Source organism: Corvus brachyrhynchos, unplaced genomic scaffold (genome assembly GCF_000691975.1).
Source record: "Corvus brachyrhynchos isolate BGI_N302 unplaced genomic scaffold, ASM69197v1 scaffold56, whole genome shotgun sequence".
In the NCBI taxonomy this organism is placed as follows: domain Eukaryota; kingdom Metazoa; phylum Chordata; class Aves; order Passeriformes; family Corvidae; genus Corvus; species Corvus brachyrhynchos.
Window position 1 is genome coordinate 3982077 of NW_008238664.1, and position 20588 is coordinate 4002664.

Sequence of the window (20588 nt, forward strand, 5' to 3'; positions counted from 1 at the left end):
AAGGAGGAGAAGGAGGGGATGGACGACAGGGCAGGAGAACGAAGAAGAGCGGGGGGAGATATCGGGATGGAGAATAAAAGGGGGAGAGGGAGGCGCAAGCAGATGGGCAGAGGGATAAGGGGAGCGCAGAAGAGGGGAGGATGAAGGAATGAGGAGTGCGGTAAAAGAAGCTGAAGACAGTGGAGGGAAGAGGGAGAGGAAGAAAGAGGGATGCAGAGAGCAGCTGTGAGGTGGTAGAGTGGGCGGAGGGGGCGACTCGGCTCGGCTCCCCTGGGCGGGCACCCAGGAGACCGGGCCCCTGTTCCAAGGGTCATGCAGGCAAGACTGGTGCTGCTGGGAGCAGCAGGAACACAGCAAAACCTTCTGGCTGGCAGGGTGCTCAGAAATCCGCGTGGATGTTGAGCACACAAACCCTTCTCCCTTCTGTTCTGCCCTATGAGCACCTCCAGATGGATGGAGATACGGGCAGATGGGCAGATAGTCTGTTTCAACTCCTTCCCCTCCCTGGCTCCACACACGATCTCTTGTCTTTTGCACCTTCATTGGGAAAATGTTGCAGTTTAACAGCCCCAAACTGTCCTGGCAGATTTCATCTGTGCTGGAAGGCATAGACCCAAGAAGAAACGGATCTAAGAGAGAAATTAATCTCCTTTGTGCAAGCAGTTCTTCCAGGAAGGACATGAGGATTTCCCCATCCCATTCCCAGCACAAAGGGCTTCCCTTTCATCCTCACCCCCTTTCCTGCCCTGCAGCCAACATCAGTGACTCCTTGTGCTGTGCATCACCCAGTTCTTGACATTTGGCAATGTTATTGTGAGCATTTAAGCCCCTGGGGCAAATTCCAGCTTTAACAAAAGAAGAAAGTATCTCTTAGAGCACAACATAGCCAGGGTCTAAAATCTGGCATTCCAAACCTACTTGGGCAACTTCATGTGCAGCCAGTGCTGCTCAAAGGTGAGCTGATGAAGGCAGTACAGGACTTCAAAGCTGTCAGGCCTCTTTAGGCTAGAACTTGGCCACAATGCTGTCTGGAGACACACAAGAGAGAGTGGGCCTCATTGGGGAAGGAATGGCACGGGTAGCACACAGAGGTTTTTCTTTACCATGGCAGGGCAGGTGTCTGTAGCACCATGCAGAAGCCCCTGAGCTCGTTTTTTAGAAGGAACAGAGCCACACAACAGCAGAGTTCTACCCAGGCCTGCTAACCCTTGCAGGACTTGTTAGCATAAGCACAGTCATAGGATCACAAATTCCAGGTCTCCAGATCACTTCCTCAGTGCTCTGAGTTGTGTGCCCCATTCTCTGCCTCAGCTCCAGTGGGGGGTTGTGCTTAGATTGTGTTGGGAGAAGAGCTCAGCCTGTGCACCTCCACAGGTAGCCAGGTACATGAATTTTGTTTCACACACATGGTAGGCATTGCTGTACGTGATAGGGGATGGGGCAGACTGAAAAGGTAAAAGCCAACGCTTGAAAACTGGAGAGATGTAATAAACCGCTGGGAAGAGATAGTTTTGAGTCATGCTTAGGATGTTTAAAGGAGGTTAGATCCCATTTTCAAGTGCTTTCACAGGCATATGCCCACACCAGAGGCTTCATTTTTGCTCTTCTGGGCTTAGGTTGACATAATTTACATTACCTTTGGGTGGGCCCTGGGCAATTAATCCAGCAGCCCACGTGCAGTGCAGGTATTTGTGGAACTCCCTGCCACAGGATGCCCGCCAGGGTTGCTCTGAACTCTATCAGTAGATAATGAGTCACATCACTGAATGAACTGCCTTATTCAGAGCTGACCATGAATTGAAATTGCAGGAGTTTCCCTGGCAGCAGGGTACCTCGGGGGCTTCACTGTGGCTGGTTGTACCTGGCATTACCAACGCACCTCCTCAGTGCAGGAAGCAGCCTTTGAAGCTCTGAAGTGTTGCTGCATCTGGGAGCAGCAATCTGGCTCAACTCCATGGTTTCTCTGTGCCCTCCTAGGACTGCAGGATTTTGCAGTGCCAATCATCACACCCCGAGCCCTCCTCTCTCCTGCAAGTAGTGGCAGTAGCAACCAGCCTGTAACACTTACTCTCAAGTCCCTGCAATGCATCAGGAAAGCAGGTGCTCACAGCTGCCAGATCCATAGCACCGCTGGGACCACTCTCTTCAGCTTAATTTTAGAGTCTTGGAGGCAGTTTGTCCGGACTGGTGACTCATTCCTCCCTCTTTAATTTTTTCCCTGCTCTCCCCCTTCCTATTCTCACTCCGCCTGTGTCTGGCAGTGTGAGTGAGTGCCAGAGCTTAGGAGGATTAATCAGCAATGTGAAAGGATGTCCCCAGCAACCTGCAGGGGCAGTCCCCACGGAGAGGTGTCTGGGTCCAGGTGTCCCCTCCCAAAGCCTGCATCCCATCCTCTGTGTGGCGCGGAGGGGAGACAACTTTTCCTTTGAACATGTGGAGACTGAGAAGAGGAAAGGCAAAAGGAATGCAGGGGGCTCAGCTGGGAACTTAGCAGGATGAACTTAGAACTTGGAGGATGAATCAGGCCTGGTCTCATCATCCTACAGCAGCTGGGGCTCACCAGGCTCCGTGTGGAGCTGCCTGTGTTATCACTGCTGAATGAGGAGCACAGCAGGGAGGTGCCTCCAGCCCAGCCATCCCACTGCTCACGGCCTCAGGGCTGTGTTCCCCTGAGGTGCAACACATCATGGACATGACAAGAATGTACAGTCTGTTTATTGGGTGTTATTCACTACGTTGTAACCTCAGGGGCCCGGGAGGAAGGGAAGGGGCAGGTGGGCAGGCGAGGTGAGAGCAGGGACGTTGTGCAAACAGACAAACCAGTGCTACAGACCCACAGCAGTCTTTCAAGCTGGCAGAAGTAAAAAGCAATGACCGCCCCAAGGTGCTGAGCTCTGGGTTGCTGGAGCCTTCACTCTCCTGTGTGCTGGGCAGCACCTGGCATCAGGACAAGGCCGGGATCTATAGCCAAAAACAGGACAGACCTCATAATACCAGCTCAACTACTTTCCTGCTCTCCCTCCCTCTGCTCTGGTGATGGTGGGTGTCCAAAGGGACAGGGTCCAAACTAGCAAGCTCTCACTCTTCTCTCTCATCAGGATGTGACCAGCTTTGCCTCTTGTCCTGAAGCCTGTCTCCTCCCTCTGCTGCTTTGTACTGACACGGAGGCAGGTAGGGACAATAGGAGAAGTAAAGGAGTCCTGGAGGAGAAGATGCCGCTTGCCAGTGATCAATACAAAAAACCCCTTGAGGTGAGCAGGGCTTGGTAAGAGGAAGGGCTGCTGGGCAACTGCCATGAATAAGGAACAGCTTTATTTTCTATAGGCAAATTCTACGGCTTCATAGCTCTCAGAGCAGGTCATCCCCAGAGCAGCCTGGATGTAGTTCCCTCTGCGGCAGAAGTTGACAGACAGTTCTTCTCTTTGAGGGCACATGTGCAAAATCCTAGGCTGCCCCACATCAAGAGATGGGAACAAACTTGCCCACAGGCAAGCAGAAAGGAGGGGGAAGTTGATCCTGGGTTTATCATACCATGTCCTGTCCTTTTCCCAAGCAGGGTGTGCTGTCTCCCTCTCTCTCTTTGAAGGTGACCCATTCCAACAGGCTCACCAGGAACACAGTGGCCCTGACAATCTGGGTTCAGGAGCAGGAAAGCACCACTGGTGTCATCCCAGGGATCCCTGTCAGACTTACTTGCTCAGAGGAGGCTGCATGCCCGTTTCTTTGTCCGGGTGGGCTGCGGGCACAGGACTGCTCGGATGGCCTCGTCAAACACCGTCTTGAGGCCGCGCTGCGTCAAAGCCGAGCACTCGAGGTATTTCACAGAGTCTGTCAGGAGGAAAGCAGGTGTTGCAATGGGGGGTAGGCAGTGGGGATACCCAGGTTTCTGCTCCTTGTGCTAGAAAGCAAGGCCTGGCTCTTGCCTGAGCTGAATAAACGCATCTCAGGTGATCAAAGACATTACACGTTGTCAGGACACATTTCACTCACTCAGACAGTCTTGACTTCAGGGCAAAGCTTGCCAGCTGCACTAGACCAAGGTTTGCCTGATGGCTACCCATGTAGCCACAGCAGAGCCATTGTGTGAGGATGACCATGTCATCCTGGCCAGACACTCCCTCTGCTGAACTCCTTCTTGAAGACTCCCTCAAGCTGTGTTTCTCACCCTCTCTCCTACATCTGTGTGCCACATCTGAGAAGATCTGAATAGTGGGGTGAGACACCCATACCTGGGATTGCACGTATAAGCCCCAGCAGACAGGGGCAGGGACAGGAAACTGCAGTTGCAACGCTTCCTGACAGAGGTTAAAAACCTCTCTTCTGCCTCTCTCCGGATATGGAGGAGTGGCCTCTGCCCACAGCGCAGCTGTGGCTTTCACAGAAGAAATATTGTCCCAGATAGAAGTAGCAGAGTAACAGGGGAGGAGAATGTGAAAGCGTGTAGTTGTGTGTGTATGTGAAGGATGGCGACCAGAGAGAGGCACAAAACAGAGGGCTGAGGGGTTCAGTCTTCCTCAAGGAGCAGATCTCCTTCCTGAGTCTCCTGAAGTGCCTTTTGTCCCATGACCCTGGATGTGTCTCCTCATGTCCCTCGGGGATACCACTATGAGATACCTCTACAAAAGCCTCGTTAAATTGAGGGGAAGCCCTTTTCTTCGGCCTCTCTCCTTTCGGTAGGTCCAAGATGATTCCCCAAACACATACCTATTTCTTTGGCCAGAGCAAGACCCTGAGGATATGTTATGGGGGATAGCTTCTTCTCCTTCAGCTTCTCAATGGTGTCCTTGTCATCACGGAGATCCAGCTTTGTGCCCACGAGGATGATGGGAGTGTTTGGGCAGTGGTGCCGCACCTCGGGGAACCACTAGCAATGGAGCAAAATGGCAAAGATGTGAGAAGAAGACACACATATGGACATGCACATGGGAAAACAAAGAGGCACTCCTGAAAAAAATGTCAGCAAGGTAGCTAACAGCCTGTCCTTCCTAATATAAGTCTGTGATCTGACAGCACAATAGCCCAGCAAGTTGAATTAGGCCCATTAGTAGAGTTGGCCACCTTCTTTGAAATGAACCAGAAAAGGCATCTGAAGGAGGCTTCCGACTAACAGAAAAGACATATGACCTCCTGAACCTAGATGTCCTAGTGGTAGTCTCCACCCATAGTCACTGTTCTTGCAAGACCAGCACCAGTCGCAGCCCCCTCATTCCCTGGTGGACCAGAATACCCTGTCTCACCTTAGCACGGACGTTTTCGTAAGATGCTGGGCTGACGAGGGAGAAGCAGATCAGGAAGACATCCTGTAGGCATACAACCATGGTGCAGAGTTAGGATGAGATGGCATGATGAAGCGGAGGGGGAGGGAAGGTCTGTGTGGGCAACAACCTCCCTCTGCAGCAGAGGGCTGTGCTTGGGAAAGCTCTCTCTATAATACAAAAGTCCTGACTGCTGCTTCTTGCCTCTGGTGGAGAGAAGGATCTCTGCTCCCCTGAGTCATTGTAACCATAGCCACCATTATCAGAAGAGCCAAATGGTCAGCTCTGAGGATGGGGTTTTTGCGGTTTGCACACTCATCCTCATGGGAAATGGCCTGACAGCTTCCTGCTCGTTCTTCACGGAACACCAGAGAGCTTTCAGGCCAAAGTAATTTTGCCCACAGTTGAGACAGACCTAGTTTCAGCCCAAAAAGCACACCTGCAGGACTCAAAGGAGGTAGAGTTTCGGCTCTCCAGGTAAGCGATTCTCCGGGGCATGGCAGAATTCAAATTTCCTTTAAAACCAGACCAAACCAAACCAATACCAGCTCATCAAGGTTATATCTATTTCCTCCAGCTTCACCTAGCTGGAGCAGTGGTGCCAGACCCAGCCTATCCATTTCCATACTTCCACAACTATCAGAGACAAAAACCTTGGAGAAACATTCCTCCACCTATCCTTGGGAAATGTCCCAGGGTGGATGCAAGCATCTTGTTGAGAAATAGACCTGCTTGCACTGACTGCAGGCAAAAACACCTTATACCAGGTGTCTGATTTTTAGGTGGCTGAACCTAGCCCAAACAAGTAACTTCTAATCAATTCCTAAGCTTTTTGATTGCAGTGGCAACCTTCAGACCAATGTCTGATGCAGCAAGGTCTTTCTGAGCTTGCCAAAAGACTGCTTGAAACAACATTCTCCAGGGAAGGTGATCCTTAGACCCTGAAATCACTCTGTCAGTGTGGTGAAAAACTGGTGAACACAGTATCTGAGGCACCCGTTTGTTCTGCTAGAGGCACCAGCAGATCAAACACATGCCCACACATCAGATCTCTTTTAAAAGGCAGAAGTCAGAAGAGTGGGATTCACAGAAATGTGGCAAGCTCCTGCCTCTTAAATTCCATGAACCACCTTAACTTTACAAAAGGAAGGTTTTTTACCAGGGCTGTGTAAGGCATCTGCCCCACAAAAAGTCAGTGTCAGCTGGTCTCAAAAGTGCCTTTGAATGTTTCGTTCTCTTGCTCAGTTATACCAGTAATGGGAGTTCAGATAAAGGCTCCAAAATATCCTTAGATGTCTTTTAACTTTCGGGTTTCAAGGCAGTTGCATATCACCAGAGATATTCTCAGAAAAAGGCAGAGCAACAGTAACAATCCTGTCACTGTTTCAAGGCACATGTTGAGTTTTGCAGTGAGGGGTGGAGGTGTAGCCGAGGGAGGAGGGCAGGAGGGACATGGAGTGTGACCCACCGTCTGCGGGTAAGAGAGTGGCCTCAGCCTGTCATAATCCTCTTGTCCAGCAGTATCCCAAAGTCCCAGATTTACAGGCTTGCTGTCAACCATCACGTTGGCAGAATAGTTATCAAACCTGAAATTCAGAGACATAGGCCATGGTTCAAACAGGAGAAGAGGGAGGCCTTCCAGTAGTGTAGGTGCATCCAGGAGCAAAGAGTGGGGATTCCTCTTCTCTCCTCACCTGGGTGACACTGGTTTTCTGTGAACCTCCACCTTATGGAATTCCCACTCAGCATCAACCTCCTCCCCATCATTCAGCTATCCTGGACAGGTGCCTGGCTGCAGCTCCACCTTTGATACCTTGCATGCAGGTCCACAAACTCTTTTCTTTTCCCATTTTTTTCCCAACATCCTTCCCACAACTGCATCTGCTCTAGAGCCAAGCCCCTGTCTTTCTTCTGTGTTCTAAGACTTAGTTTTATTCTTAGAAGTGAAGAAGAATCCATGTCTCTCTAGTTTGCTTCACTCCTCAACAGCCCTGCTGGAACTGAGGACAATGTGTGTCCCCTTGCTCTTTGACAACTCGGCTTGAAATATTTTAGGACAACTGTCAGGATTGCATGCTTAGGAGCAAAGTTTTGATAGAAAAAAAGGGTATCAAGACAATAGAGAAGTTCCTACCCTCATCCTAGAAAATTTTATTTCCTGGTCCTTCTGGTACTTTTTTCCCAGACTAAGGGAAACCAGTGATAGGGAGGGACCAACACAAAGGTCTTGTGAATGTGTTCATGGCATATGCACGTTAGAAGGGACACAATTCAGCAGTGGACTTGGCAGTGCTAGGTTAGTGGTAGGCTAGGCTAATGATCCCAGAGATCTTTTCCAACCAATTCTACAATTCTGCTCCATGCAGAATCTATGACTGCTCCAATAACAGCAAGTGTCTTGGACAAGGAAGGAAGTGGGGTCCCATGTCTATCCACCTGCCTTCTCTTGGGTCCGACCCAGTTGTTGTAGCCTAGTGCCTGTTTGTCTTGGCTGGCAGGATCTCACCTGCTACTTGTACACTTAACAAGCTGATAGACCTTGGGTTGGCTTGAGTCTTTCAAATGTCCTATTTATACCAGGGTTTTACAAGGTTGCTTCTGGTGAAAGGTGACAGATCCAAACTTAGAGACTCCTTCATTGGTTTGGCTGACCTTCCTCTGCTTGGCATGGAAATTGTGACCCGTGGAGTGCACAAGGGGTCACTGCACCTCTTTGCAACCTGTTTTCATGCCTCCCACCCGCTCCAGGACCTGTTTATGCATTACTCACACAGTGGGGATGTATTCTCCTGGGAAGGCATTGGTGGTATAGCTGATAAGGAGACAGGTTTTTCCCACAGCCCTGGAAGAGAAAGAAAACAATAGCAGGAATTCATGGCAGTGCAGGCAGTCTTGCTAGGGTGAGATGGAGATGGGGCAATCCTTCCACACCTCTAACCTAGCCCTATCAGTAAACCCCTGAAAGCAGAAACACATTCACAGGACCAGAGAGTGCATAACCACAGGTTAGAAAGCTGGCAGGAAGAAAGACAGGATGTCACCCAGAAATGTTTGTTGTCTTTGAGCGCTAAGGCTTGTTTTTACGGTCTAGTACAGAGATCACTCAGCTAAAACGCATCCACTCTGCGATGGAGGTGGGAGCCCATGTTGCAGTGCATGCAGAGTGCTGTAGGCTCGCAGCCAGGACAGGTGCGTTGCCTCGGTGTGCCATGACAAAGCTGCCATGCCAGCTTCAGCACTCGAGTACAGGCACTCCCACCTGCTTTTCAGGTGCTGTGGCCAGGGACTGGTAGCAGCTTTTCCTGACTTACCCAGTCTTTCCCATCTACAGTAAGCTGCAGCAACACCTGCACAGAGAGCTGTAAGGAGCCAAAAAGGTGCCTGCCCCCATGGCAGATGGAGGCTGCTGGTGGTGTTTCTGATCTAGAAGCTGGTCCTTTCTCTCCCCTCAGTCTCCTACACACACATGCTGCAGCAGGGTGGAGAGCAAGGCAGCAGCACAGTCCAGACTGGGTGAGAGCACTGGTGGGATAAGGAGCAATAAGGCTGTCGTGTGGGGGAAGGTGTTGTGGGCAAGGTGAAGCCTGTGCTGAGGGAAAGAAGCACTTCTTTCCCTCACCACAGAAGGTGGTTAGAAGAAAATAAAGCAGCCAAGACAGGTGTTGGGAAGAAAATCCTTCTCCTGCTGGGATGCTGTTCCTCAGGTTTGTGTGGCCTGGGAAAGCTTGGCCATGTTTCAGTTACAGAACACAGGAAATGTCTCAGCTAGCACAGCCCAGGATGAGGGAGAGGTCTTTCCTGGGCAAAGGCTGGAATTCTGCTGCTGGGGACACTCAAACCACCTCAGCCATACCTGCAAAGTCCCCTGCCCCAGGGCTGCAGCTCTGCCTTTTTGTGTGCCCTTGACAGGCACCTGGTCACAAGGCAGCTGCCTCTGTCACTGGACTGTGCGGCAGCTGAGGAGGAAGCGGAGCTCTTCGGCGTGCTCTGACATTTGTTTCTTACTCCTGCCACCCCCCTTTCTTAGATCCTCCTCTCTCCGTCCCTGCTCTTTCCCCAGGTCCCTTGCTTCCTTCTTATCCTAGAGCTACTGAGGGAGGTGAAGCCCTACAGGAAATGCCTCAGATCTATGGGCCTGCGAGTGGATCAGTTGTGGAAGAGGGGGACATTCTGAACTGGTGTGGTTGAACAGAGAGGTGCACAAATGGTCAGTGAAGGGGTGAAGGTTACAACACAGAGCTGAGGTTAGTGGCACCTGCAGGCTCCTGTGATTGAACCCAGGGCATGTTAAGAGGTCAGTGATGCATGATGGAGGGGCTGTGGGGGCACAGCAGCTATGGGACAACATGTGAGCTGAGTGAGAGGAGAAGGTCCTGTGGTTGTTAGGGTTGAACCAAGAGGGTAACATTGCTGGCATGGCTGGGAGGGAGGTGAGGGGTGGGGAACCAAGAGCTCAGAGCAGTGGGGGCTGTGTGGCAAGATGGTGAGAGCTGTACAGAAGTGCAGTGTACAGAGAAGCAAAATGACGAGGCAGAAGACATTTAAGAGGAATTGAGGTCCTAGGGGTTGAGAGCAGAGCATGTGGTGGGGTTAACCATCATATGAGGTGGATGCTGCCTTGAGGGAAGGCTACAGAGTTGGTGCTATGTGCGAGGGGCAAACTGGGGAGTGGGGAATTGGGTAACAGATAAATGCCCAGTGGAGTTGTTCATCCAGCTCCAGCTTAAAACCTTCAGGGGACTTTTCTTACAGGTTAGTTTTTATTTGGTGTTCCGTCTTTCCTTGTCCCTCCTCCCCATCCCCTTGCCCCAGCCCCTGAGAACATGTCCGACACGTACTGTTTTGTGTGCAGACATCTTCTTTCCCAGGCCAGTTCTAAAGGAGGAAGTGACTGTGGGGAGCAGCACTGCTGTAAATGTCTCTTCATCTGCCACCTTACAGCTGCCCCAGATAATAGTCTGGCCAGCTTCTAGGTAGAAAGGAATCAAGCTATTCCATTCCAAGCACAGACTCTCCTCCTTCCCTCCCTTGCGTTTACTCATCCCACAGGGCAACAAGTCGCTCTGTCTGCTCCATCCCTCCTGCCCCAAGCAGTGATGACTGCTTAACTCACTGATGGCTTGGATCAGGCCATTTCCAGGAATCAGGGGACATGGGCAGAGAAGCCACCATGTTGTGAAGGCAAGGTTTTGTTACCTCCCACTCCCGAAGTGCCCTATACTTGTGCCTATCCCAGTGGAAAGAGCTGCTTCTCCATGTGCCCACAGAGGCCCCCTTGCCAACAATCTCCACCACACTCCAATACAGAGATAACCTGCTAAGAAAAGCTGAACATAGAGATCCTGATAGACATCCTGCCAGGACCAGAGTGTCATGCCCTCTCCCAGTCATTCCCAGTGAGCAGATGGCTTTCAAGGAGCCATTCACCTGCAGGGGAGCACTTGTACCTCATGGGTTTTAAATCTAACTGCTCCTGCCTACGAGCTGAATCTAGCAGGAACACCATCACCTCCTGTGCGTGGGACAGACCTGCTCCACTTTCCATGGATGAAGATGGAAATGTAGATGGATGATCTGCATTTCCATGCAGATGCCCTGCAAAATGCCCTCTTCGTGCTCCCCAGAGGAATGTCCCCTGCCCTGGGGAGAGAGGAGGGAGCATGTCTGCAGTAGTAGCAAGCCTGCAGAAGGTCAGAAGCAAAGCCAGGGAAGTTTCACCAAGCAGCCACTTTTTTCATGCCCCTGGTCACAGCCTGTCCCGCCCCGCACCCGCAGCAGACCCGCAGGGTACGTACCCGTCTCCCACCACGACACACTTGATGGCTTGCATGGCTCTGGACCCGTGGCTGAGGACGGAGCCCGAGGCAAAGGGAAGTCAGGCCAAGGCAAACAGCAGGGAGGGATGGGCAAATGTGGGTACCAGAACAGCAGATTGCAAGGAGGGAGGAAGTGGAAGAGGGAACTTCACTCGACGATCACCCTCCGGTCCCTCCGCCCCTCCACCGCAGCGGCAGCTCTGTGGCCGAGGCCGTTGCTGAAGGCGGAGCTGGCGTGACTTCTTGGTGGGGATGATGGCTGCTGTAATATTTCTTGTTCTCCCTGTGTGTCTCACCCACTCCCATTCCACCTCATCCAAATGAACAGCGGGGGGGGGCACCAAACTGATTTTCCAGGGGAGCTGAATAAGGGTTAGAAAGCGGGGTGAGAATGTGGAAGGGTGGATTTTCTCCTCCCTCCTTTATCATCCAAGCTTTGGAGGAGGAGTAAGCAGGGAAGGGAATCTGAAGTGGGAGTAGTGGGGTGGTGAGGGACAGTGAAGGTTTTTCAGGTCCTCCTAGTGCCCCTAAGTGTCAAGGGTGAAACATCACAAGGAACAATACTGTGAAGGCTGAACAAGGAAGTCACGCAGCCTCTCGAAAGCAGCTGCCACCCAATGGCTGCTCTATCCCTCCCCTCCTGTGGGGATAAGGTACTGCTGCACTTCCTCCCCTGCCCAGATTACTGCTACAAGAAAGTGCTGTGTGAACCTATGCGCTCACCATGAAGGTGAACAAATGCATCAAGGGGTGCAATGAACTGTTTTCTCTCTCGTTACGGTACCATGAGAGCCAGGACTGGATGAGAGAAGCCCCTGCAAACCAGTCTCTTCCTATCCAACCTCTCCACTAGTTCTGTGCAAAAGTGGCCAGTGGGAGCTGCTGCCAAACTTCTTGTATCTTAGAATCATAGAATAGTTTGGATTGGAAGGGACCTTTAAAGGCCATCTGGTCACATTCCTTGCAATGAGCAGGGACATCTTCAACAGGTTTGCTCAGACCCCATCCAACATGACCTTCAATGTTTCCAGAGATGGGGCATCCGCCACTTCTCTGGGCAACTTGTTCCAGTGTTTTACCACCCTCATCATAAATAACTTCTTTCTTATATATAGTCTGAATCTACCCTCTTTTAGTTTAAAACTATAGCCCCCCCTTGTCCTGTCACTACAGGCCCTACTAAAAAGCCTGTCCTTGTTCTTTCTTATAGGTCCCCTTAATGTATTGAAAGGCTGCAGTAAGGTCTCTCCAGAGCCTTCTCTTCTTCAGGCTGAACTACTCCAACTCTCTCAGGCAGTCCTCACTGGCCTCAGAAAATAAAAGATTTTTAGAGCTAAGCACTAAGAAGAAGGAAGCAATTACCCTAAAAAAGAAGAGACAAGAGCAGAATGATCCTGAGAAGCTTTACTCCTTCCTTTCCATTATCGAAATGAGGGTTTGCCTCCTCTTCCTTCCTTCTCCTCCCATGCAACATTAAGCCTTGAAAAGAGTGTATGTGTGCACATGCTCCAGCCTGAACTGGTGAGTGGATGGGCAGGAGATGGGTTTTATAGAAGATGGGATATGGTGGCACAGAACTAATTAAGAAGTTCCAGGTTTTTTCAGGAGGCCAGTTAGAGCAAGAACAGTGGGTTTGCAGCAGGGATGTTCCTGAAGGAAGGAACTCTGAGTAAAATGTTTCTCCAAAGGCTGATGACCTCTGTGCTGCTGCAGCCACAGGAGGCTGTTGCAACGGACCTGCTCTGGAGGAGAGCGCTCCCAGCTGTCACTCAGCTACAACCCAGAAACCTTCAGCCGTGGAATGTTTCCAAGTCTTGCCGCTATTTCGGAAGCACAGAGTGACCAGCTGTACGAGGTGTTCCCTCTGTGGGTGGGAGGGGAAGGGGGGGAAGGGAAACCCATGGCACCAAAAAAGCAGGAATGGGACACACGAATACAGGTCAGAGAAGGACATAAGAGAGAGGGACAAAGGCTTTTACAGAGGGCAGCTGGAAAGGACAGGCAGGCACAGAATAGAGTGGGCCAGGAGATAAGAACTCAGCTAGAAGAGAAGGCAGGTGTATCAGGCCCTAGAGAATGCTGCTGGCGGATGGAGAAAAACCATTCTGACTCCCTGGGCACATCAAGAGCTCTCTATGGGAGACATCTGGGTGACAAGTGAGGGCTGAGGGAGCTGGAGCTGGTAGAGCCAACGAAGATTCAGAGAAATCTAGGTTGGGCAGGCAGCCTGGGACAGGCAAGCAGGGATTTAACCCCTTTTTGGGCATTGTTGAAACTGCATTGGGAATCAGCTTCTCCAAAGGAACATTTCAGTTTTCGCCATATGTTTTCTCTGAGGGTTTCCAATAACTCTTATGTGTCTGGGGAGAAGCAGGTTGGAAAAAGAGAGTGAACATCTGGAGTGAGAAGGATGGGGACTGAGCGGGAAAGAGCTGGGGAGAGCTGGAGTATACATTGAGTCTTAGCTGGGAGGGAGTAATATGGGGATGCTAGGGACAGGATTCAAGCTAAGGGTGACTGGATGGAAGACCAACCAGTGGCATAGTAGGACCTGGTGGCAGGCAGGAGAAAAATGCTGAACACCTGAACACCGGTGTTTACTTTTGTCCTCAAAGTCTGGCATATGGACTTGTGGGACTGGCAGTGTGGAAGAGACTGGAGAAGAAGAAGACCAGTTAATTGGTTAGGGAAGAGAGATTGTTGTGGAAACCCACGTTCAGGTGAGCCCTATGTAAAAGGCACTGTAATTCTGCATGTCCAACAATGAGCTGTGAAGTCCTGGCAAGAGCCCATTTCTGGGCAAATTACTTTTGGAGGATAATTCCCTGCAGCTGCAATGGACAGCCAGTTCCTGTCCAGTCAGAGGTCCGTGCTGTGAATCTATAAACATCCTTCCTCCACCAGTGCCTCTGTAGAGGGACAACAGGGATCTACATAAAAGCTTTCAGGATATTTCTTTCCATCATATTTAAATGGGATTAAATGGGATTATTTAAAAATGGGATATTACACTCAAATAACACATACAGTAATCACTCTAAGAACAACTGGCACCTGCTGCATTAAAACCTTTCATTTGTTCACGCTGCAGGAAAAGGAAGGAACCTGCAGGAAATAGGCCCATAAACCTGGACTGAGCACATACAGATGTGTTGCTGCTGCTCTGATGTCCTCTCACACCACCAAGAGGTGCTCTTGACACAAGTTTCCTTCTTCATGAGCAGCAGGGCACACGTCTGGGGTTTCTTGTTCCCTTTGCGGAGTTTGAGGGACATGCTAATGGGAATTAATTGCTCAGTGAGACACTTTTGTTCTGGGAGGCTTTCAGGGTCCTGAGCTGGATCACCTCAGAGCAGCCTGGATGTGCTGGGCTTGCATGGCACCCATGTGAGACTGCAGCCCAGGGAGGAAATGCATGATGCTGTTTTCCCCCACAAGGACCCAAAGCAGTGAGGACCACCTATCTCTCCCTCTCTTTCTGTGGTGTTCTACCCCCTCAAAGATGATGGAAAAAAGGTAAGGAGGCTCTTTCAGAAATGACATTTGCACATCACAGCCATGTACAGGAGGGCAGGAGCTGAGCAGGAGGCTTGTCCTTCAGCACAGGCAGAATAGCAGGGAGGATTCTTTCATGGAGGCAGCACAAGGCTCATCTCTTTGCACGCACAGGACATAGTCACAGCATGTCTTCTCACTACCTTGAGTCCTGATAGGATTTATTTGATGTGACCTCTCTCTCAGGCAGTTCTGAGTGGCCATGAGAACTTTTCTCTGTGCACTGGGTGCCCACCAGGGTAAACATTAATTTGCTTCAGCCTGACTGGGCTGCAAACTCTCCCCACTTCCTATATTCCCCTTTTGCACCTTCCCACTTCCCCTTTGACACAGCTTCATACCATCTGTCTCCTGCTTTTAGTTCTTGCTTTGCTGCTTCTCTTTTCCAAAATTCCCACTCCTCCCCATTGCTGCTTCCCCTCCCGCCTTCACGGCTGTGGTTTCTCAGACTGCCACAGTTGCTTGAAAAGCCTGTCCTGACTTCAGAGCTCAGATCATAACTGAAGTGGGCAATGATGTTCTGCAGTCCCTCTTAGAGAAGCTGTGGAGTTGTTTCGTACAGGGTCTGTTTTCTGATGTGGCCCTCCTCTCCAGCCTAAATTTGTTCAATCAAACAGAAGCTTAGAAAAAGAATGACGTTTCCAATCCAGCCTCACTGAACACAAACTACCTACATTTACATCCATCATAAGCAACTCAACTTGCAAAAGGTGCTTACTACTGCAGTCAGGGGCAGGTGGTCCGTTCCTGACACCTTGTGTCATGGATGCTTCTCTGTCTTTGGAGCGTGGCTGCTCTCAGCCTTTCCACTTCGGGCCAAAACAGCAGGTCCATTGCCATCTTCCTACCTGGAGCACTGAAAGAGATTCACCTCCTCCTCCTCCTCTTCTCCATTATGGATGTGGGTAAGCAGAAGAGCATGGCGCAAACCTTTGGGCTTCAGGCTCTTTGGGATGGTTGTTTCACATGTGCACTTCCCTCAGTCGAGAAATTGTTCACAGACACTAAATCATACCGGGTTTTCGTGGCTTGCCCTTATCTGGTTCTCTGTACTTCTGCAGGTCCCCAAGGATGCTGATATGGGTTTCCATTCCCAGAGATATTTTATTCTCAGGCAGTGACAACCACCATCTCGGTGATACCAGTCTGCCACTTTATTGGCAATAAATACAGATCAATATCTGACTGTGCATTCTTTCCCACAAGGTGCTTAGACAGTTGAACAACATTTTTCACCTGCCTGTTGTAGAAGGGAGGTAACAGGGACTAGAGATTATATGTGTGAACTCAAACTTGAGTGTCAGCTGCATGACTTGACTCCCCTGCCTGCTAGCACTTTTATACGTTATCAGATGTTAGATATACTGTGTTTCGTAAATACACATCTAATACATATCTTTGCTTGTAAGAGATGATGTCTTCTAGGAAGGCTGCACCAGGGAAGTGAAAAGAGCTGTTTAGAGTACTAAGGAAATCTATAGCTACTCTGTTTTATAAGACTAATATTTCCTGAACTACCAAAGTAAAATCTTGTGCTTCCCTTCTACCATTTTATTTCAAAGACATAAAGCTTCAATCTTGCTGCACTTTCAAGCCTAACAAAAAAATCCCTCTGGCTCTTCATTCAAGTTTATCAGACTCTAAGTGGCCCTTCTGTAATTTTTATAAGAGGGTTTCTTCTTGCCTATGGCCTTTTATAATTGCCATCTTTCTACCTTTAAAATAGACTCCAGTCCCTAAGCCCAACCTGAATGGCAGCCTAAGCCTCCTGGAGGGGCTATTGTATTTGAACAGATCTGTACTTTGTCGCTCTGTGGAGACTTGTGGGAATACAGTTGATATGTTCAGCACAGAGAAATACATGGCACTTTGTCCCTGTCTTTATCCCCTTGAAAGTAGTAGGAAATATTTATATTTCCTTTCTATTTACACAATTATTTTAAGTCTGTACCAAGCAATGGGAAAGTGCACCCACATTATTGCTTTGATATTTTCCATCGTGACCACCAGAACAACAGTTATTTCCAGCTCAAATTTAAGTTTTTGTGTGCAGTCAGGGAGCATCTGGGGAGAAAAACTGGTCCCTGGCACAGGAGGCACAGGGACTAATGCCTGGAGTATTGATCTGCAGCAGTCTGCCTAATCTGCCCATGCTTGATGAGGTGAGCATGCTGGACCAGCCTGGATGCCCCCACTGCACACACACTGGCCTTGCTGATGACACCTGTGGGAGAACCCACAGGCTCTGAGCCACTGGCTGTGGGCAGCTCTGACCACACTGTACAGCATTTAAACCTCAGCTCCCCTAGGATATATTTGATGATTCTATATCCCTAGGGCATGATTAATTTTCATTTGTCCTTCCCTTCCCTTCCCTTCCCTTCCCTTCCCTTCCCTTCCCTTCCCTTCCCTTCCCTTCCCTTCCCTTCCCTTCCCTTCCCTTCCCTTCCCTTCCCTTCCCTTCCCTTCCCTTCCCTTCTCCCTCATTCTCTCTGTCACTGTTTTTCTTTGGATGCTGTCCCCCTACCTTTTTTACTTGAAATAATCGAAGTTCTGTTCTGTAGTCCATTCACGGTCTTTTGATGCCATGACCACAGAACATGTGACACCTTAAGGGCATTTTCTGACACACTGCTGGCTGGGGTAGTATTGGTATCCATCTGAGTTGACTACAGGTCCATGTTGCCTGTCTGGGATGCTCAAGCAGACTGACTCCTCATCTGGTTCTAGGTTTCCTCAAGAGAGGAACTGGTTGTTTTGCTCCAGGGTAAGCCTAAAACTGAAGTAGTTTGTCCACCATCTGAATTGGTGGAGGACTAGGGACCTGGACAGGGAGACATCCTTACCCTGCACTTTGGAAAGAATGGGAGATGCTCCAGGGTTCGTTTAGTTATATGATCCTATCTGCTGTGTACCCTCACGAGGAAACATCTCAGGGGTGCTTTGCTTTCACATGACACAGACTCATGCAGTTTTTTATCAGTGCATTTCCCATTCAGACTCCTCTGGCTGAAATAACTGAAAGCATTTAAAGTGCATCAAGTGTCACAAGCAAGGCTAGCAGAACCAGAGGTATGCAAGTAGTGGAGGTGATCATTGAACTGAAAGAGTAACAAGGTCTCAAAACAGGGCATTCAGGCATTCCAACAGACAGGCAGGAAAAGCTTTGGAACGAAACATCACGGAGCTAAAAGATGAAGGAAGTATGCAGGAGAGACACAGGGCCAGGTTTTGTACTCTGTTGGAGTGGCTGACAGTACTTCTGCAGTGTACAGAGGTGTCCATTTTGGCGTTTGCAGGTCTTTGTGGTTTGTCCTGCTCACACACACGTGTGTAAGGGCAGCCCTGATCAAGCTGCCTGTATGTCTCCTACCTTTGAGACAGGCAAGAGCACACCTTCAAGGGAGTACTTTAGGTTGACATGTCTGCTTGATGTCAGCTGCAATACTGCTGAAACTATTTTTTGTAGAAAAGAGTGATGGAAGGAAGGACTGGAGGTGACACACCAGAACCAGCTCCAGTGAAGAAACTGGGGGCTCTGGGCCAGACTGTGGAGCAGTGAATTCTCCTCCTATGTGGCCCAGAATCGCAAGACAGAAATTTAGTTTACAAAGGGTAGGTTTTTGAAAATTTGTGACCCAAATGCAGGCCTCTGATAGCTTTTAGGTGTGGACATTGTGTGTAATGAAGAATGTGGACAGACATGGGTGTAAGAGTTTGAAATCAGTTCGCATTCATGTAGCTCACTCTCTTATCCTTTTTTTTTTTACTCCCAGGTAAGTGTCTAGCTGCTTCTTTGTAAATATTGAAACTGGCTGTGGAAAGTGAGTCCTAAATGTTTGCCACCGACTCTTCCTAAAGATCACAGGTTGTTTGTGACCCTGCCTACAGCTGCCTGTGTACATTCATTCTGGATTTCTACTGCCACTTGACATGTTTAAGGTGGGGATATCTCCCACTCTTCACTGGAGGTTCATAAGAGCTCTTGTCCTCTCCAGTAACAGCATTGAACCTACAGCATAGCTGCAGGTTACAGCAAATACAAGAGACTGGGAGGAAGGGAGGGCAATCTGTGTCTTTCTTCGTGAGGCTGAATGGCCCTAGAGCAATGGACCCTAGCCAGAGTGTTCAGGCAGATCATACCTTTCACATCAAGCCTTCTAAAGGGCCAGTTATTCTCTCCAGAGGACTTCAGACCAGACTCAGCGAATGGGAATGTGGGAAGGTTATAGCTCTTCCCTTCCTAGGGAGTCAAGGACCTTCAGTCTCACAGGAGCCTCTTCTATGTGGTGGTGAGTGTGCACAGATGCAAGCTTTTCTTAGTTTTCGACACGTGCAATGCTCTTGCAAACTCTACCTTGCTGTCTCGGGGAAAGATGGCAGGTACAAGTCTGGCCCTGTTTTGCCGTGACTGCCATGAGTACAGCAGCAGGTTGGGGAGCTGAGGATGTAGAGTGCTTCAGAGGAAAGTGTTCATGGATGGAGAGAAGCCAACCCTCTACAGCTCCAATCTTGCCAGAAGAGGCAAGAGCACTTGGGCATTACACCTGTTTTGAATTTGACCTTGACCTATTTATTCAATCATCAGTTCTTACAGCTCTGACATGGTCCTCTCCTGCATGAGGATTTTTTCCCCACATTGCCTACAGCACAGGTCTACCGCATAAATCACACAGCAACCAAAAACAACCCAAGGGGATGTGGTGTGTACAGCCTCCTGGAGCTGTGTGGAGGGCTTGGAGAAGAAAGAGCACCTCTGTGCCTCACAAGAGAACAGAGCAGCACAAGTGCCTTCACAACAGTCCTGCTAATGCCAGCTCTCTCACCAGCAGCAGTATTGGTAAACCTGAGAGAGGACTGCATTTCTTCTTAGTTCACTCTATTCTTACTTACAAGGTTTCACGAGAAAAACAGTTTGTTGGGGGGAGGGGGGGAAGGAGCTACAATTAAAGTGCCTTATTGAGCAGTGAAAGAGGCAGAAGAGTCTGACGACATTATTTTCCCCTCCATCAACAATTCCCCAATTCTGGAGTGTTCATCCCCATCCCTGCCCCCACCCCAACCTGCTGCAGAATTAACACGGAAGAATCTTCCCTTTAAAATGAAACCACTTCCCCAATCAGATGGGTTTTCTGAATCCAGAACTTCCTTTCCTTCCCCCCCGCCCCCGAGGATCTCGGACGAAAGCCTCTCACTGCTCACTTTAGTCTCCTCAAACAGAGATCCCCAAAAAGCCGCTGGGATGGAAATACATTTGTGCATTTTTATTTCCGAAGTAGCCAATGAGCCCTTGTTAGCTCATCGAAACATGCACACACACTTTCCTCCACTGCTACAAGCTTGTGACATGTGATCGTGGGGGAGGTGGTTGGGGGGGGGAGGATGAGGAGGGAAAGGGAGGAGTCACAGGGAAACCCGCCCCCCCCAAAGCCTCTGCGGTCTTGTTCGCTGGCTCCAAGTTTCGGTTCTGTGAAGCATCTGAACAAGCCAAATACAAGGAGGAACAACCCTTGTGTTGAAAATATATCGTGCTCTTCAGGATGGATCTTTGTCCTGCTGGTAAGCCTCAATCATTGTGTGCCTTTCATGGGGTGAGGGCTGTGCACTCAGTTTGATGGAGCAGAGCACACCATGAGATCCCAGCAGCCAGAGTGGATGCTGCGGCTGGTGGCTGGAGGAATGACATGCTGGGAGATCCCTGGTGGTACAGTTAATTGCTTGTCAGTCTTCAGCATTGGGCATTTTACTCGCTCTCCTTTCACATCAAGAGAAATTTTCTCACTGGTTTGAATGGGCCTTTGTGCTGAGAGTGTTACTGCTCTGGTTGCTTGGGCTGGGCTGGGAATTGACTCCTCGGTGTCAATGATGTATGTGACACCTGGGGTGAGCACTTGCAGGCTTTGGCTGCTCTTCATGCAACTCTGGGAAGCTCTTCATGCAACTCTGGGAAGCTCTTCAGTGG

At 49.8% G+C, this 20588-nt stretch overlaps 2 protein-coding genes across 5 annotated transcripts in view; one reads left to right on the forward strand and one right to left on the reverse strand.

Moving 5' to 3' along the window:
• Window positions 1–2695: 2695 nt before the first annotated feature.
• On the reverse strand, window positions 2696–11242 carry RAC2 (ras-related C3 botulinum toxin substrate 2 (rho family, small GTP binding protein Rac2)). Of its 3 annotated transcripts, none has more exons than XM_008636425.2 (7): window positions 11051–11242; window positions 8026–8097; window positions 6724–6841; window positions 5238–5300; window positions 4705–4864; window positions 3694–3828; window positions 2696–2961 (listed from the first exon to the last, which is right to left on the reverse strand). In XM_008636425.2, the coding sequence occupies exons 1-6, from the start codon at window positions 11083–11085 to the stop codon at window positions 3698–3700; spliced, it is 579 nt and encodes a 192-aa protein (XP_008634647.1). In that variant the 5' UTR covers window positions 11086–11242; the 3' UTR covers window positions 2696–2961; window positions 3694–3697. The 3 variants fall into 3 exon arrangements, with proteins under 3 accessions (XP_008634647.1, XP_017593542.1, XP_017593543.1); XM_017738053.1 differs by lacking the exon at window positions 11051–11242 and adding an exon at window positions 10094–10197; XM_017738054.1 differs by lacking the exons at window positions 2696–2961; window positions 11051–11242 and adding exons at window positions 2985–3200; window positions 10094–10197.
• An 8649-nt stretch (window positions 11243–19891) lies between these two features.
• Window positions 19892–20588, forward strand: part of CYTH4 (cytohesin 4) — an 18394-nt gene continuing 17697 nt past the window's right edge. Inside the window, exon 1 of one of the 2 annotated variants that reach the window (XM_017738049.1) lies at window positions 19892–20185. In XM_017738049.1, the coding sequence (XP_017593538.1) occupies window positions 20009–20185 (177 nt within the window). In that variant the 5' untranslated portion in view covers window positions 19892–20008. The remainder of the gene's footprint in view (window positions 20186–20588) is intronic. The other variant, XM_008636426.2, reaches the window with a different exon arrangement.